The following is a 19,663-nucleotide window of genomic DNA, read 5'->3' as shown; positions in this document are numbered from 1 at the left end:
CAGAACGCAACCGCGTCACACAAATAAATGCCAAAATATAGTAGTAAAATAAAATAAAATAGTGAGGCAGCACAAAGAACAACAACAAAGTACCAGCTGCCACAAAGCAGGGTACAAATAAAACCGGCGCAAACCAGCCAGAAGCATGCCAAGTGACGTCGATCGCCGGTGACGTCGATCGCCGAACGCCGCCCGAACAAGGAGACTTCGTGTCACGACTTCTACCGAAGTTGATGCCCTTCCTTGTTCGGGTGGTGCGATCGACGTCACCGGTCTTCTAGCCACCATTGATCAGTTTTTCATTTTCCATTGGTTTTGTCTGGTCCCCTTACACACCTGTTTCTTATCCCAGTAATTACATGTTGTGTATTTAACCCTCTGTTTCCCCTCATATCCTTGTCGGTGATTGTTTGTTATGTTATGTACGTGTTGTTTATGTATCGGTGTGCGACGGGTTATTTGTTTACCCGGATTATTTTCCTACGTTGGTTTTGGAGTTAGTTTTTGTAAATAATTACTCCATTTTTTTTAAACCACTCTGGTTTCTCCTGCACCTGACTTCCCTGCCACCTACATACACGGATTATGACACTTCGGCAGAAGTCGTGACGGGTTTAAAACATATATCGTTTAATATCTATATGGTTTAATATCTGTATAGTTTAATATCGAAAACAGTTAAATATCTGTATAATTTAATATCTGTATAGTTTAATATCTGTATAGTTTAATATCTATACGGTTTCATATCTATATGGTTTAATACCTGTATAGTTTAAAACCTCTTGACGCTACGATCCCATTAGTGGGATCATTTTCGTTAGAAATCAGAGCGCCGTATTCAAAACCACAAATCTAATAATTTCTACTTCTCAAACATAGGACTCTTACACCGTTTTATAGTTACACTTCTCCTGAATCGAACCACGATGTCCGATTTCAAAAAGGTTTTACAGCGAAAGCAAAACATTACATTATGTTAGGAGAGTACATCGAAAAAATTGCCAAAAAATAGCCACACCGCCATTTTCCGGACAAACACAAATAACCACGACACAGCGAAATGAGGCACTAACCTTTGACAATCTTCATCAGATGACACTCCTAGGACATCATGTTACACAATACATGCATTCTTTTGTTCGATAAAGTTCATATTTATATATAAAAACAGCATTTTACAGTGGCGCGTGATGTTCATAAAATATTTTCACAAGATTACTTCCGGTGAATCAGCGCTACAATTTACTAAATTACCAGTAGAAAACATTTCTAAAATATTATATTGTCATTCAAAGATTTATAGATTAACATCTCGTAAATGCAAACGCTTTGCCAGATTTAAAAATAACATTACTGGGAAATCACACTTTGTAATAAACGAGGTGCTATACTTAGCAAAATAGGCTAGGCGAAATAGGTTAGCGCGATGTTATAGTCATCTAAAATCATATATAATATTTTAAATTTTCCCTTACCTTTGATAATCTTCATCAGAAGGCACTTCCAGGAATCCCAGATCCACAACAAATGTAGTTTTGTTCGAAAAAGTTAATAATTTATGTCCCAAAAGCTCCTTATGTTTCGCGCGTTCTGTTGGCTACACAAAATGTCCCTGGCGTGCGGGAGTTGGCTTCACGAAAAGTGCTTTTTAAAAAAAATGTAGGTTCGTTCAAACATGTCAAACATTGTAAAGCATAAATCTGTAGGGCCTTCTTCAATCAGAACTTCAATAAAATTCCAACCGCACGATTGCATTGTCTTACAAAACGTTTCGGAATATAGAGTACACCCATGACCAGGCGCGTCATAGACAGAGTGGACTTCCCCCTATGACCAACTTTCAAAGCCTCTTGTTCGGTCAGTTTTCAAGGGAGAACACTCAAACCACTTTGTAAAGACTGTTGACATCTAGTGGAAGCCATAGAAAGTGCTCAATGATTAATAAGCCCCTGTGTGTTTTAATGGCATAGCTTTCAAAGTGGATCCACACGTCAGTTTTCCACTTCCTGTTCGCATTTGTCTCAGGGTTTTGACTGCCATATGAGTTCTGTTATACGTACCGACACCATTCAAACAGTTTTAGAAACTTTAGGGTGTTTTCTATCCAAAGATAACAATAATATGCATATCCTAGCTTCTGGGCTTGTGCAGGAGGCAGTTCAAAATGGGCACGTATTTTTTTCGAAATTCTCAATACTGCCCCCTGGCCTGAATGAACACTATACCAAAATAACCAAAAAAACGACCAGTAACAGTTCTATCAGGAACAAACTAAACAGAAAACACAAACCCCAAAGGAAAAACAGGCTGCTCTACAGCTGTTCCTGATTGAGAGCCACACACTGCCGAACCAAAGTAATAACCCCAACATAGAAAAGGAAACAGAACGCCTACCCTAGTCACACCCTGGCCTAACCAAAATAGAGAACAAAAACCCTCTCTATGGCCAGGGCGTTACACATTTAGGTTTTTTGGAAACATATTTAACCCCCTTTTTTGTTGGCCCAAAACTACCTCCCTACTTCCATTAATTTGTATGGGTTACCTTCAAATGAAGGTTTAATATCTATATATATCTCCATACTTCCATTCATTTGTATGGGTTAACTTCAGAATAGTCCCTTGACACTTGTGGAGAAAAACGTACTTTCCACCACAGATGCGGAAGACATTGGTGGATGTGGATTGAAAAACAGATCTCTCTTAAACTGGAGGGTTTGTTTGCGATTTTTGTAATATGTTAGTTAGATTGACACATACATGCGTCAATAGACTCTTAAGGACATTATTATCTGTGTTAGTATCTGTTGTACAGCCTGTGTTTACATCATGTTTACATCATGCACCATAGTGATAGTTCTCTCTGTGTGTTTCAGTGTTTACATCATGTACCATAGTGATAGTTCTCTCTGTGTGTTTCAGTGTTTACATCATGTACCATAGTGATAGTTCTCTCTGTGTGTTTCAGTGTTTACATCATGTACCATAGTGATAGTTCTCTCTGTGTGTTTCAGTGTTTACATCATGTACCATAGTGATAGTTCTCTCTGTGTGTTTCAGTGTTTACATCATGTACCATAGTGATAGTTCTCTCTGTGTGTTTCAGTGTTTACATCATGTACCATAGTGATAGTTCTCTCTGTGTGTTTCAGTGTTTACATCATGTACCATAGTGATAGTTCTCTCTGTGTGTTTCAGTGCTGTTGAGTACACTGGTATACTGTAGCCTCGGACAAGGTGGAGGTGAGTACATTTATCTATATTCATCACCTGTTCTATAATAGTAACATTTCTCTATATTCATCACCTGTTCTATAATAGTAACATTTATCTATATTCATCACCTGTTCTATAATAGTAACATTTATCTATATTCAATAGGGTTCGGTGTGGCGCGAGGGTAGGGTCCGGTGTGGCGCGAGGGTAGAGTCCGGTGTGGCGCGTGGGTAGGGTCCGGTGTGGCGCGAGGGTAGGGTCCGGTGTGGCGCGAGGGTAGAGTCCGGTGTGGCGCGTGGGTAGGGTCCGGTGTGGCGCGTGGGTAGGGTCCGGTGTGGCGCGTGGGTAGGGTCCGGTGTGGCGCGTGGGTAGAGTCCGGTGTGGCGCGTGGGTAGGGTCCGGTGTGGCGCGTGGGTAGGGTCCGGTGTGGCGCGTGGGTAGGGTCCGGTGCGGAGTCTTTGGGCGCCTGAGTCCGGTGCGGAGTAGTTGGTGTGTATGATTGTGTGAGTCCAGTGTAGTGTGAGTAGAGTCCGTGTAGTGTGGGTGGAGTAAGCTGTAGCGTGTGGGTATTGTCCAGTGTAGTGTGGGTAGGGTCCGGCATGGCGCGTGGGTAGAGTCCGGTGTGGCGCGTGGGTAGAGTCCGGTGTGGCGCGTGGGTAGAGTCCGGCGTGGCGCATGGATAGAGTCCGGCGTGGCGCGTGGGTAGAGTCCGGCGTGGTGCATGGGTAGAGTCCGGTGTGGCGCGTGGGTAGAGTCCGGCGTGGCGCGTGGGTAGAGTGTAGTGTATGGGTAGAATCCGGCGTAGTGTGTGGAAATAGTCCAGTATAATGTGAGTAGAGTCCAGTGTAGCGTGGGTATTGTCCGGTGTAGCGCGGGTATTGTCCGGTGTAGCGCGGGTAGAGTCGGGCGCGGCGTCTGTGAGTGGGCACTATCCGGCGTAGCGCGGGGGTAGAGTCCGGCGTAGCGCGGGGGTAGAGTCCGGCGTAGCGTGGGTGGAGCCTGTACTAGATAGTTAGTTGGTAAAAGGAGGTCAGTGTAAATAGTCCAGGTAGCCATTTGATTAGCTGTTCAGCAGTCTAATAGTTTTACTGTTAAGGGGCCTTTTAGTACCGCTTGCCTTGCGGTAGCAGAGAGAACAGTCTATGACTAGGGTGGCTCAAGGCCTACCATTTTTTAGGGCCTTCCTCTGGTGGGTATGTTTTAATATGTCACTCTCTCGGGATCTGTCTCAACTGCACCAGGACGCGTTTGTCAAAGTAGGACAGAGTAAGTGTGAGTAGACAACAGACCCATCTGTCTGGGACAGTACTAAGGTTGTGGAATGTCTAATGTCTGTTGAATTGACTCTCGGTAATATCATCAATAATGGTATGATAGCTCCTAATGGGACTTACCTTATCTGTGGATCCTATGTCTATTCCTGGTTACCAAAGTTGTGGCAAGGGTCATGTTGTTAGGGTCGTGTTATTAAGAGTGTTATTTGGGATATGTTGTACCCCATGTAAGACATTCTGTGAATTCTCCTTTTTCACACCATCATAAACGTGTGATTACAGAAACGGAGAGATTCTTTGAAATTGCATTTAATCTTATTGTCAAGACTTCTGCCTGGTTTCAATTCCCTAATTACATGTTGTGTATTTTCCCTCTGTTTCTCCCATGTCCTTGTCGGGAATTGTTTATTTTGTAAGTACTCGTGCTATGTGTTACTGGTGCGCTACGGGTTTTGTTCCCATGTGTTTGTTGTTTTGTATGCCGTTAGTTTTATATATATTAAACTGCTCCGGCTATTCACCAAGTTCTTCTCTCCTGCTACCAGTTACGCACCCCTTACAATTATGGTATTTCTAAAATAGCACGGGAAGTTATTAATATGGTTCACTCTTTGGAAGTGGTAGCTAATAGTGCAGTTGAGAGTCTTGAGGTAATTACAGCTGAGATGGCTGCCATTCGGACTGTGGCGACGCAAAATCATTTGGCACTTGATTATCTTCTGTCCGCACAAGGGGGTACATGTGCTGTTATTGGTGCTGAATGCTGTACTTACTTTCCTGATAATTCTGAGGAAATAACTGACCTAATCCAAAAGATCAGGACTGGGGGCGTTAAATATCATGAATACAATCCAGATGATTTAGGCTTAGTCATCTGGTTGACTTCCACATTCGGTACATGGGGAAGTTTTTTGGTGAGCATGATACTTCCAATAGTGTGAGTTCCAGTAGCGGGAGTTCCAGTAGCGGGAGTTCCAATAGTGGGAGTTCCAATAGTGGGAGTTCCAATAGTGGAAGTTCCAGTAGAGGGAGTTCCAGTAGCGGGAGTTCCAGTAGCGGGAGTTCCAGCTATTGGCCGATGTTTGTCTACTAAAGTTTGATGGTTACCTGATAGGGGATATCATAAGATTCATCAACCAGGTCCTTTTGTAGATGGGTGTCAGTGGTGTTGACCAGAATGTGGACCATAAGGGTCTTCATCATCACAGCCTCATAATCAGCTGGTAACTGTCCTCGGTGCTGAAGTGAACCAGGCTCTCTCAGATGTGGTATCACACCTGTTAAGAACTCTTTTCTTTAACTTTATGTGAAATCAATTTCTTATTGCAACAGCAAGTAGAATATGGCCTTTGTGTTTTATAGAAATGTGTCTAATGTGAATGATTACTAGTAAAGGTTTTATTCTGTCTATTTTTCATGTTTTCTATTGTTTTCTAAAACACATTTTAAGTATATATTTTTAAATGGTCTACCCTACACTAACCCTACCTTCCCCTACACTAACCCTACCTACCCCTACACTAACCCTACCTACCCTACACTCACCCTACCTACCCTACACTAACCCTACCTACCCTACACTAACCCTACCTACCCCTACACTAACCCTACCTGCCCCTACACTAACCCTACCTACCCTACACTAACCCTACCTACCCCTACACTAACCCTACCTACTGTCATGACGTTGGCCTGTGGGTAAGGTTTATGACCCCCCCATAAATACCTTCTCCCTTCCCCTCTCTCTCTGACCCTACTGAAGGACTTGAATAGCCTGTGTTAAATATAGAGAGTCTGGGAACATCAAACAAATGGGGAAAGGAACCATCTTTTGATAATAAAACCAGTTGGAAATATGCTTGATAACGTAATGAGTATGTATGTCAGTTCATTGTTATCTGAGACATTATGATTGATGACAGGACGACATAAACTTTACCTGAGAAAGTATACACCCTCTAGTTATCAGAGTCACATGGAATTGTTATGCAATTGAAATGTTTGATATTGAAATTGTTTGTTAGAAGATTAATTGTAATTTTAGCTTCCAAATGAGAGAATTGGGTTTTCATAAGGAAAGTGCTCTGCCGATCAGTGGCACAACCCTTTGTAGAGACATGGGGTTATAAACGATGGGGCGCCTCCTTCCCCCCTCTCCACTATATAAGTCTTTGACGAAAAGACATTCACGTGTTCCAGTACGTGAGGACTGCAGCCTCTACGTTATAAGGACAGACACATATCAAGAACAGAACTAAGCCAACCTCGGCGTGAGCTATGGTATGAACTGGTATGAACTTTGAGCTTCTTCACTACAGAAGTGATACTTCCTAGCCGTTGAGTTAGCCGCTGCTAACGTGGGCTAGGAAAGGACGGACGACGGATCCAGTCTAACAACCAGACGAAGATACCACCACGTATCCATTACCACTACAGGAAGATCTGTTGGCCAACCACGGCCAGCATCTACGACCAATCTACCGAAGCGCAGCTCAGAGTAAATATTTATTGCATTTTCCTTTTCCAAATGGGCGGTAATTTAGAATGCATAAGATAATGTATTTACGATAGCATAGCTGCTGTTTCTGTGTTCCTAAATCTTCCCGCTCTTTCATTCAAGCCCAACCCCCTTCCTTTGTGTAACCAGCCATGATACAGGCTCAGTCCACCAGGACGTTTTCTGTATGACATCATATGTATTCTGTGTATTTGTAATTCTGTGTGATTAGTTAGGTATTTAGTAAATAAATAATTAAACCCAATTTTGTATTGCTGATTCAACTTGTTAGCCAGGGTTCGTGAAGATAACCAAGAATTTATAACTTTCATGATGAGACTGAAAATAAGATAAGATTGACTGCTATCGATGTAAAATATTACTAAGTATTTTAAGAGTTTATTCAGAAGATAACAGCTCTATAAACGTTCTTCTGTGGTGCCCCGACTTTCTAGTTAATTACATTTACATGATTAGCTTAATCAGGTAATATTAATTACAGAAAAATAATTGTATAAGTTAGCATGTCATATCACTTAATCCGGCATAGCCAAAGACACGACACTACCCCTACACTAACCCTACCTACCCTACAATAACCCTACCTACCCCTATACTAACCCTACCTACCCCTACACTAACCCTACCTACCCATATACTAACCCTACCTACCCCTACACTAACCCTACCTACCCCTACGCTAACCCTACATACCCCTACACTAACCCTACCTACCCTACACTAACCCTACCTACCCCTACACTAACCCTACCTACCCCTACACTAACCCTACCTATCCTACACTAACCCTACCTACCCCTACACTAACCCCAACTACCCTATACTAACCCCAATTACCCTATACTAACCCTATCTACCCCTACACTCACCCTACCTACCCTACACTAACCCTACCTACCCTACACTAACCCTACCTACCCTACACTAACCATACCTACCCTACACTAACCTTACCTACCCTACACTAACCCTACCTACCCTACACTAACCCTACCTACCCTACACTAACCCCACCTACCCTACACTAACCCTACCTACCCTACACTAACCCTACCTACCCCGACACTAACCCTACCTACCCTACACTACCCCTACACTACCCCTACCTACCCTACACTACACCTACCTACACTACACTAACCCTACCTACACCTACACTAACCCTAACTACCACTACACTAAACCTACCTACCCTACACTACCCCTACCTACACTACACTAACCCTACCTACCCCTACACTAACCCTAACTACCACTACACTAACCCTACCTAACCCTACACTAACCCTACCTACCCTACACTGACCCCACCTACACTAACCCGACCTACACTAACCCACCCCTACCGACCCCTACACTAACCCTACCTACCCCTACACTAACCCTACCTACCCTACACTAACCCTACCTACCCCTACACTAACCCTAACTACCCTACAGTAATCCTACCTAGCCCTACACTAACATTACCTACCCCAACCTACCCCTACACTAACAATACCTACCCTACAGTAATCCTACCTACCCTTACACTAACCCTCACTACCCATACCTACCCCTACACTAACCTTACCTACCCTACACTAACCCTACCTACCCCTACACTAACCCCAACTACCCTATACTAACCCCAACTACGCTATACTAACCCTACCTACCCCTACACTCACCCACCTACCCTACACTAACCCTACCTACCCTACACTAACCCCACCTACCCATACACTAACCCTACCTACCCCTACCTACCCTTACACTAACCCTATCTACCCTACACTAACCCTACCGACCCTACACTAACCCTACCTACCCCTACACTAACCCTACATACCCTACACTAACCCTACTTACCCCTACACTAACCCTACCTACCCCTACCTACCGATACACTAACCCTACCTACCCCTACCTACCCATACACTAACACTACCTACCCTACACTAATCCTACCGACCCTACACTAAACCTACCTACCCCTACACTAACCCTACCTACCCCTACACTAACCCTACCTACCCCTACACTAACCTTACCTACCCTACAATAACCCTACCTACCCCTATACTAACCCTACCTACCCCTACACTAACCCTACCTACCCCTATACTAACCCTACCTACCCCTACACTAACCCTACCTACCCCAACACTAACCCTACCTACCCCTACACTAACCCTATCTACCCCAACACTAACCCTACCTACCCTACACTAACCCTACCTACCCTACACTAACCCTACCTACCCTACACTAACCCTACCTACCCCTACACTAACCTTACCTAACCTACACTAACCCTACCTACCCCTACCTACCCTACACTACCCCTACCTATACTACACTAACCCTACCTACCCCCACACTAACCATACCTACCCCTACACTAACTCTACCCCTACCTACACTACACTAACCCTACCTACCACTACACTGACCCTACCTACCCTACACTAACCCTACCTACCCTACACTAACCCTACCTACCCTACACTAACCCTACCTACACTAACCCTACCTACCCCTACACTAACCCTACCTACCCTACACTGACCCTACCTACACTAACCCGACCTACACTAACCCACCCCTACCTACCCCTACACTAACCCTACCTACCCCTACACTAACTCTACCTACCCTACACTAACCCTACCTACCCCTACACTAAACCTACCTACACTACACTAACCCTACATACCCCTAAACTAACCCCACCTACCCTACACTACCCCTACCTACCCTACACTAACCCTACCTACCCTACACTAACCCAACCTACCCTACACTAACCCTACCTACCCAACACTAACCCTACCTACCCTACACTAACCCTACCTACCCCACACTAACCCTACCTACTCTACAGTAATCCTACCTACCCCTACACTAACATTACCTACCCCACCTACCCATACACTAACCCTACCTACCCCTACCTACCCCTACACTAACCCTACCTACCCTACACTAACCCTACCGACCCTACACTAACTCTACCTACCCCTAAACTAACCCTACATACCCTACACTAACCCTACCTACTCTACACTAACCCTACCTACCCTACACTAACCCTACCTACTCTACACTAACCCTACCTACCCCTACACTAACACTACATACCCTACACTAACCCTACCTACTCTACACTAACCCTACCTACCACTACACCAACCCTACCTACCCTACCTACCCCTACACTACCCCTACCTACCCTACTCTACCCCTACCTACACTACACTAACCCTACCTACCACTACACTGACCCTACCTACCCTACACTAACCCTACCTACCCTACACTAACCCTACCTACACTAACCCTACCTACCCCTACACTAACCCTACCTACCCTACACTGACCCTACCTACACTAACCCGACCTACACTAACCCACCTCTACCTACCCCTACACTAACCCTACCTACCCCTATACTAACTCCACCTACCCTACACTAACCCCACCTACCCCTACACTAACCCTACCTACCCTACACTAACCCTACCTACCCTACACTAACCCTACCTACCCTACACTAACCCTACCTACCCTACACTAACCCTACCTACACTAACCCTACCTACCCTACACTAACCCTACCTACCCTACACTAACCCTACCTACCCTACACTTACCCTACCTACACTAACCCTACCTACCCCTACACTAACCCTACCTACCCTACACTGACCCTACCTACACTAACCCGACCTACACTAACCCACGCCTACCTACCCCTACGCTAACCCTACCTACCCCTACACTAACTCTACCTACCCTACACTAACCCTACCTACCCCTACACTAACCCTACCTACACTACACTAACCCTACATACCCCTAAACTAACCCCACCTACCCTACACTACCCCTACCTACCCTACACTAACCCTACCTACCCTACACTAACCCAACCTACCCTACACTAACCCTACCTACCCAACACTAACCCTACCTACCCTACACTAACCCTACCTACCCCACACTAACCCTACCTACTCTACAGTAATCCTACCTACCCCTACACTAACATTACCTACCCCACCTACCCATACACTAACCCTACCTACCCCTACCTACCCCTACACTAACCCTACCTACCCTACACTAACCCTACCGACCCTACACTAACTCTACCTACCCCTAAACTAACCCTACATACTCTACACTAACCCTACCTACTCTACACTAACCCTACCTACCCTACAATAACCCTACCTACTCTACACTAACCCTACCTACCCCTACACTAACCCTACATACCCTACACTAACCCTACCTACTCTACACTAACCCTACCTACCACTACACCAACCCTACCTACCCTACCTACCCCTACACTACCCCTACCTACCCTACTCTACCCCTACCTACACTACACTAACCCTACCTACCACTACACTGACCCTACCTACCCTACACTAACCCTACCTACCCTCCACTAACCCTACCTACACTAACCCTACCTACCCCTACACTAACCCTACCTACCCTACACTGACCCTACCTACACTAACCCGACCTACACTAACCCACCTCTACCTACCCCTACACTAACTCTACCTACCCCTATACTAACTCCACCTACCCTACACTAACCCCACCTACCCCTACACTAACCCTACCTACCCTACACTAACCCTACATACCCCTACACTAACCCTACCTACCCTACACTACCCCTACCTACCCTACACTAACCCTACCTACCCTACACTAACCCTACCTACCCTACACTAACCCTACCTACCTAACACTAACCCACCTACCCTACACTAACCCTACCTACCCTACACTAACCCTATCTACCCCTACACTAACATTACCTACCCCACCCACCCATACACTAACCCTACCGACCCTACACTAAACCTACCTACCCCTACACTAACCCTACATACCCTACACTAACCCTACTTACCCCTACACTAACCCTACCTACCCTACACTAACTCTACACTAACCCTACCTACCCTACACTAACCCTACCTACCCTACACTAACCCTACCTACCCTACACTAACCCTACCTACCCTACAGTAATCCTACCTACCCCTACACTAACCCTACCTACCCCTACACTAACACTACCTACCCTACAGTAATCCTACCTACCCCTACACTAACCCTACCTACTCTACACTAACCCTAACTACCCCTACACTAACCCTAACTACCCATACACTAACCCTACCTACCCCTATCTACCCCTACACTAACCCTACCTACCCTACACTTAACCTACCGACCCTACACTAACCCTACGTACCCTACACTAACCCTACCTACCCCTACACTAACCCTACCTACCCCTACACTAACCCTACCTACCCCTACACTAACCCTACCTACCCCTACACTAACCCTATCTACCCCTACACTAACCCTACCGACCCTACACTAACCCTACCTACCCCTACACTAACCCTACATACCCTACACTAACCCTACCTACTCTACACTAACCCTATCTACCCTACACTAACCCTACCTACTCTACACTAACCCTACCTACCCCTACACTAACCCTACATACCCTACACTAACCCTACCTACTCTACACTAACCCTACCTACCCTACACTAACCCTACCTACCCCTACACTAACCCTACCTACCCTACACTAACTCTACACTAACCCTTTCTACCCTACACTAACCCTACCAACCCTACACTAACCATACCTACCCTACACTAACCCTATCTACCCTACAGTAAACCTACCTACCCCTACACTAACATTACCTACCCCTACCTACCCATACACTAACCCTACCTACCCCTACCTACCTCTACACTAACCCTACACTAACTCTACACTAACCCTACCTACCCTACACTAACCCTACCTACCCTACAGTAATCCTACATACCCCTACACTAACATTACCTACCCCTACCTACCCCTACCCTAACCCTACCTACCCTACAGTAATCCTACCTACCCCTACACTAACCCTACCTACCCCTACCTACCCCTACACTAACCTTACCTACCCTAAATTAACCCTACCTACCCTACACTAACCCCAACTACCCTATACTAACCCAAACTACCCTATACTAACCCTACCTACCCCTACACTAACCCTACCTACCCCTACACTAACCCTACCTACCCCTACCCTAACCCTACATACTCTACACTAACACTACCTACCACTACACTAACCCTACCTACTCTACACTAACCCTAACTACCCCTACACTAACCCTAACTACCCATACACTAACCCTACCTACCCCTACACTAACCCTACCTACCCTACACTAACGCTACCGACCCTACACTAACCCTACCTACCCTACACTAACCCTACCTACCCCTACACTAACCCTACCTACCCCTACACTAACCCTACCTAACCCTACACTAACCCTACCTACGCCTACACTAACCCTACCGACCCTACACTAACCCTACCTACCCCTACACTAACCCTACATACCCTACACTAACCCCACCTACCCCTACACTAACCCTACCTATCCTACACTAACCCTACATACCCCTACACTAACCCTACCTACCCTACACTACCCCTACCTACCCTACACTAACCCTACCTACCCTACACTAACCCTACCTACCCTATTCTAACCCTACCTACCTAACACTAACCCACCTACCCTACACTAACCCTACCTACCCTACACTAACATTACCTACCCCACCCACCCATACACTAACCCTACCTACCCTACACTAACCCTACCGACCCTACACTAACCCTACCTACCCCTACACTAACCCTACATACCCTACACTAACCCTACTTACCCCTACACTAACCCTACCTACCCTACACTAACTCTACACTAACCCTACCTACCCTACACTAACCCAACCTACCCTACACTAACCCTACCTACCCTACAGTAATCCTACCTACCCCTACACTAACCCTACCTACCCCTACACTTACACTACCTACTCTACACTAACCCTACCTACCCTACACTAACCCTACCGACCCTACACAAACCCTACCTACCTTACACTAACCCTACCTACCCTACAATAACCCTACCTACCCCTACACTAACCCTACCTACCCTACACTAACTCTACACTAACCCTACCTACCCTACACTAACCCTACCTACCCTACACTAACCCTACCTACCCTACACTAACCCTACCTACCCTACAGTAATCCTACCTACCCCTACACTAACCCTACCTACCCCTACACTAACACTACCTACCCTACACTAACCCTACCTACTCTACACTAACCCTACCGACCCTACACAAACCCTACCTACCTTACACTAACCCTACCTACCCTACACTAACCCTACCTACCCCTACACTAACCCTACCTACCCCTACACTAACCCTACCTACCCTACAGTAATCCTACCTACCCCTACACTAACCCTACCTACTCTACACTAACCCTAACTACCCCTACACTAACCCTAACTACCCATACACTAACCCTACCTACCCCTACCTACCCCTACACTAACCCTACCTACCCTACACTAAACCTACCGACCCTACACTAACCCTACGTACCCTACACTAACCCTACCTACCCCTACACTAACCCTACCTACCCCTACACTAACCCTACCTACCCCTACACTAACCCTACCTACCCCTACACTAACCCTATCTACCCCTACACTAACCCTACCGACCCTACACTAACCCTACCTACTCTACACTAACCCTATCTACCCTACACTAACCCTACCTACTCTACACTAACCCTACATACCCCTACACTAACCCTACATACCCTACACTAACCCTACCTACTCTACACTAACCCTATCTACCCTACACTAACCCTACCTACTCTACACTAACCCTACATACCCCTACACTAACCCTACATACCCTACACTAACCCTACCTACTCTACACTAACCCTACCTACCCTACACTAACCCTACCTACCCCTACACTAACCCTACCTACCCTACACTAACTCTACACTAACCCTTTCTACCCTACACTAACCCTACCAACCCTACACTAACCATACCTACCCTACACTAACCCTATCTACCCTACAGTAAACCTACCTACCCCTACACTAACATTACCTACCCCTACCTACCCATACACTAACCCTACCTACCCTACAGTAATCCTACATACTCCTACACTAACATTACCTACCCCTACCTACCCCTACACTAACCCTACCTACCCTACAGTAATCCTACCTACCCCTACACTAACCCTACCTACCCCTACCTACCCCTACACTAACCTTACCTACCCTAAACTAACCCTACCTACCCTACACTAACCCCAACTACCCTATACTAACCCAAACTACCCTATACTAACCCTACCTACCCCTACACTAACCCTACCTACCCTACACTAACCCTACCTACCCCTACCCTAACCCTACATACTCTACACTAACACTACCTACCACTACACTAACCCTACCTACTCTACACTAACCCTAACTACCCCTACACTAACCCTAACTACCCATACACTAACCCTACCTACCCCTACACTAACCCTACCTACCCTACACTAACGCTACCAACCCTACACTAACCCTACCTACCCTACACTAACCCTACCTACCCCTACACTAACCCTACCTACCCCTACACTAACCCTACCTACCCCTACACTAACCCTACCTACGCCTACACTAACCCTACCGACCCTACACTAACCCTACCTACCCCTACACTAACCCTACATACCCTACACTAACCCTACCTACTCTACACTAACACTACCTACCCTACACTAACCCTACCTACTCTACACTAACCCTACCTACCCCTACACTAACCCTACATACCCTACACTAACCCTACCTACCCTACACTAACCCTACCTACCCTACACTAACCCTACCTACCCTACACTAACTCTACACTAACCCTTTCTACCCTACACTAACCCTACCAACCCTACACTAACCATACCTACCCTACACTAACCCTACCTACCCTACAGTAAACCTACCTACCCCTACACTAACATTACCTACCACTACCTACCCATAATCTAACCCTACCTACCCCTTCCTACCTCTACACTAACCCTACAGTAACTCTACACTAACCCTACCTACCCTACACTAACCCTACCTACCCTACAGTAATCCTATCTACCCCTACACTAACATTACCTACCCCTACCTACCCCAACACTAACCCTACCTACCCTACAGTAATCCTACCTCCCCCTACACTAACCCTACCTACCCCCACCTACCCCTACACTAACCTTACCTACCCTACACTAACCCTACCTACACTACACTAACCCCAACTACCCTATACTAACCCCAACTACCCTATACTAACCCTACCTACCCCTACACTAACCCTACCTACCCCTACACTAACCCTACATACTCTACACTAACCCTACCTACCCCTACACTAACCATACCTACCCCTACACTAACCCTACCTACCACTACACTAACCCTACCTAACCCTACACTACCCCTACCTACCCTACTCTACCCCTACCTACACTACACTAACCCTACCTACCACTACACTAACCCTACCTACCCTACACTAACCCTACCTACCCTACACTAACCCTACCTACACTAACTCTACCTACCCCTACACTAACCCTACCTACCCTACAATGACCCTACCTACTCTAACCCGACCTACACTAACCCACCTCTACCTACCCCTACACTAACCCTACCTACCCCTACACTAACTCTACCTACCCTACACTAACCCCACCTACCCCTACACTAACCCTACCTACCCTACACTAACCCTACATACCCCTACACTAACCCTACCTACCCTACACTACCCCTACCTACCCTACACTAACCCTACCTACCCTACACTAACCCTACCTACCCTACACTAACCCTACCTACCCAACACTAACCCACCTACCCTACAGTAACCCTATCTACCCCTACACTAACCCTACCTACCCCTACACTAACCCTACCTACCCCTACACTAGCCCTACCTACCCCTACACTAACCCTACCGACCCTACACTAACCCTACCTACCCCTACTCTAACCCTACATACCCTACACTAACCCTACCTACTCTACACTAACCCTACCTACCCTACACTAACCCTACCTACTCTACACTAACCCTACCTACCCCTACACTAACCCTACATACCCTACACTAACCCTACCTACTCTACACTAACCCTACCTACCCTACACTAACCCTACCTACCCCTACACTAACCCTACCTACCCTACACTAACTCTACACTAACCCTTTCTACCCTACACTAACCCTACCAACCCTACACTAACCATACCTACCCTACACTAACCCTACCTATCCTACAGTAATCCTACCTACCCCTACACTAACAATACCTACCCCTACTTACCCATACACTAACCCTACCTACCCCTACCTACCTCTACACTAACCCTACAATAACTCTACACTAACCCTACCTACCCTACACTAACCCTACCTACCGTACAGTAATGCTACCTACCCCTACACTAACATTACCTACCCATACCTACCCCTACACTAACCCTACCTACCCTACAGTAATCCTACCTACCCCTACACTAACCCTACCTACCCCTACCTACCCCTACACTAACCTTACCTACCCTACACTAACCCTACCTACCCTACACTAACCTCAACTACCCTATACTAACCCCAACTACCCTATACTAACCCTACCTACCCCTACACTAACCTTACCTACCCTACACTAACCCTACCTACCCTACACTAACCCTACCTACCCTACACTAACCCTACCTACACTAACCCTACCTACCCCTACACTAACCCTACCTACCCTACACTGACCCTACCTACACTAACCCGACCTACACTAACCCACCTCTACCTACCCCTACACTAACTCTACCTACCCTACACTAACCCTACATACCCCTACACTAACCCTACCTACCCTACACTACCCCAACCTACCCTACAATAACCCTACCTACCCTACACTAACCCTACCTACCCTACACTAACCCTACCTACACTAACCCTACCTACCCCTACACTAACCCTACCTACCCTACACTGACCCTACCTACACTAACCCGACCTACACTAACCCACCTCTACCTACCCCTACACTAACCCTACCTACCCCTACACTAACTCTACCTACCCTACACTAACCCCACCTACCCCTACACTAACCCTACCTACCCTACACTAACCCTACATACCCCTACACTAACCCTACCTACCCTACACTAACCCTACCTACCCTACACTAACCCTACCTACCCAACACTAACCCTACCTACCCAACACTAACCCACCTACCCTACACTAACCCACCTACCCTACACTAACCCTACCTACCCTACAGTAATCCTACCTACCCCTACACTAACATTACCTACCCCACCCACCCATACACTAACCCTACCTACCCCTACCTACCCTTACACTAACCCTACCTACCCTACACTAACCCTACCGACCCTACACTAACCCTACCTACCCTACACTAACCCTACCTACCCTACACTAACCCTACCTACCCTACATTAACCCTATCTACCCCTACACTAACCCTACCTACCCTACACTAACCCTACCTACCCCTACACTAACCCTACCTACCTTACACTAACCCTACACTACCCCTACACTAACCCTACCTACTCTACACTAACCCTACCTACCCCTACACTAACCCTACCTACCCTACACTAACCCCACCTACCCTACACTAACCCCACCTACCCTACACTAACCCTACCTACCCCTACACTAACCCTACCTACTCTACACTAACCCTACCTACCCCTACACTAACCCTACCTACCCTACACTAACCCTACCTACCCCTACACTAACCCTACCTACCCTACACTAACCCTACCTACCCTACACTAACCCTACCTACCTCTACACTAACCCTACACTAACCCTACACTAACCCTACCTACCCTACAGTAATCCTACCTACCCCTACACTAACCCTACCTACCCCTACACTAACACTACCTACCCTACACTAACCCTATATACCCTACACTAACCCTACCGACCCTACAGAAACCCTACCTACCTTACACTAACCCTACCTACCCTACACTAACCCTACCTACCCCTACACTAACCCTACCTACCCTACACTAACTCTACACTAACCCTACCTACCCTACACTAACCCCACCTACCCCTACACTAACCCTACCTACCCTACACTAACCCTACATACCCCTACACTAACCCTACCTACCCTACACTACCCCAACCTTCCCTACACTAACCCTACCTACCCTACACTAACCCTACCTACCCTACACTAACCCTACCTACACTAACCCTACCTACCCCTACACTAACCCTACCTACCCTACACTGACCCTACCTACACTAACCCGACCTACACTAACCCACCTCTACCTACCCCTACACTAACCCTACCTACCCCTACACTAACTCTACCTACCCTACACTAACCCCACCTACCCCTACACTAACCCTACCTACCCTACACTAACCCTACATACCCCTACACTAACCCTACCTACCCTACACTAACCCTACCTACCCTACACTAACCCTACCTACCCAACACTAACCCACCTACCCTACACTAACCCACCTACCCTACACTAACCCTACCTACCCTACAGTAATCCTACCTACCCCTACACTAACATTACCTACCCCACCCACCCATACACTAACC

General features: G+C 46.6%; 1 protein-coding gene across 1 annotated transcript in view; it reads left to right on the top strand.

Moving 5' to 3' along the window:
- LOC115195017 (low affinity immunoglobulin gamma Fc region receptor II-a-like) overlaps window positions 1–19,663 on the top strand; it is a 34,128-nt gene that overhangs the window by 1,089 nt on the left and 13,376 nt on the right. Inside the window, exon 2 of the mRNA XM_029754918.1 lies at window positions 3,202–3,246. Coding sequence (XP_029610778.1) covers window positions 3,202–3,246 — 45 coding nt within the window. The remainder of the gene's footprint in view (window positions 1–3,201; window positions 3,247–19,663) is intronic.

This window comes from Salmo trutta, chromosome 5, assembly GCF_901001165.1.
Source record: "Salmo trutta chromosome 5, fSalTru1.1, whole genome shotgun sequence".
Taxonomy (NCBI): Eukaryota; Metazoa; Chordata; class Actinopteri; order Salmoniformes; family Salmonidae; genus Salmo; species Salmo trutta.
This window is presented reverse-complemented; position numbering and strand designations above follow the sequence as displayed.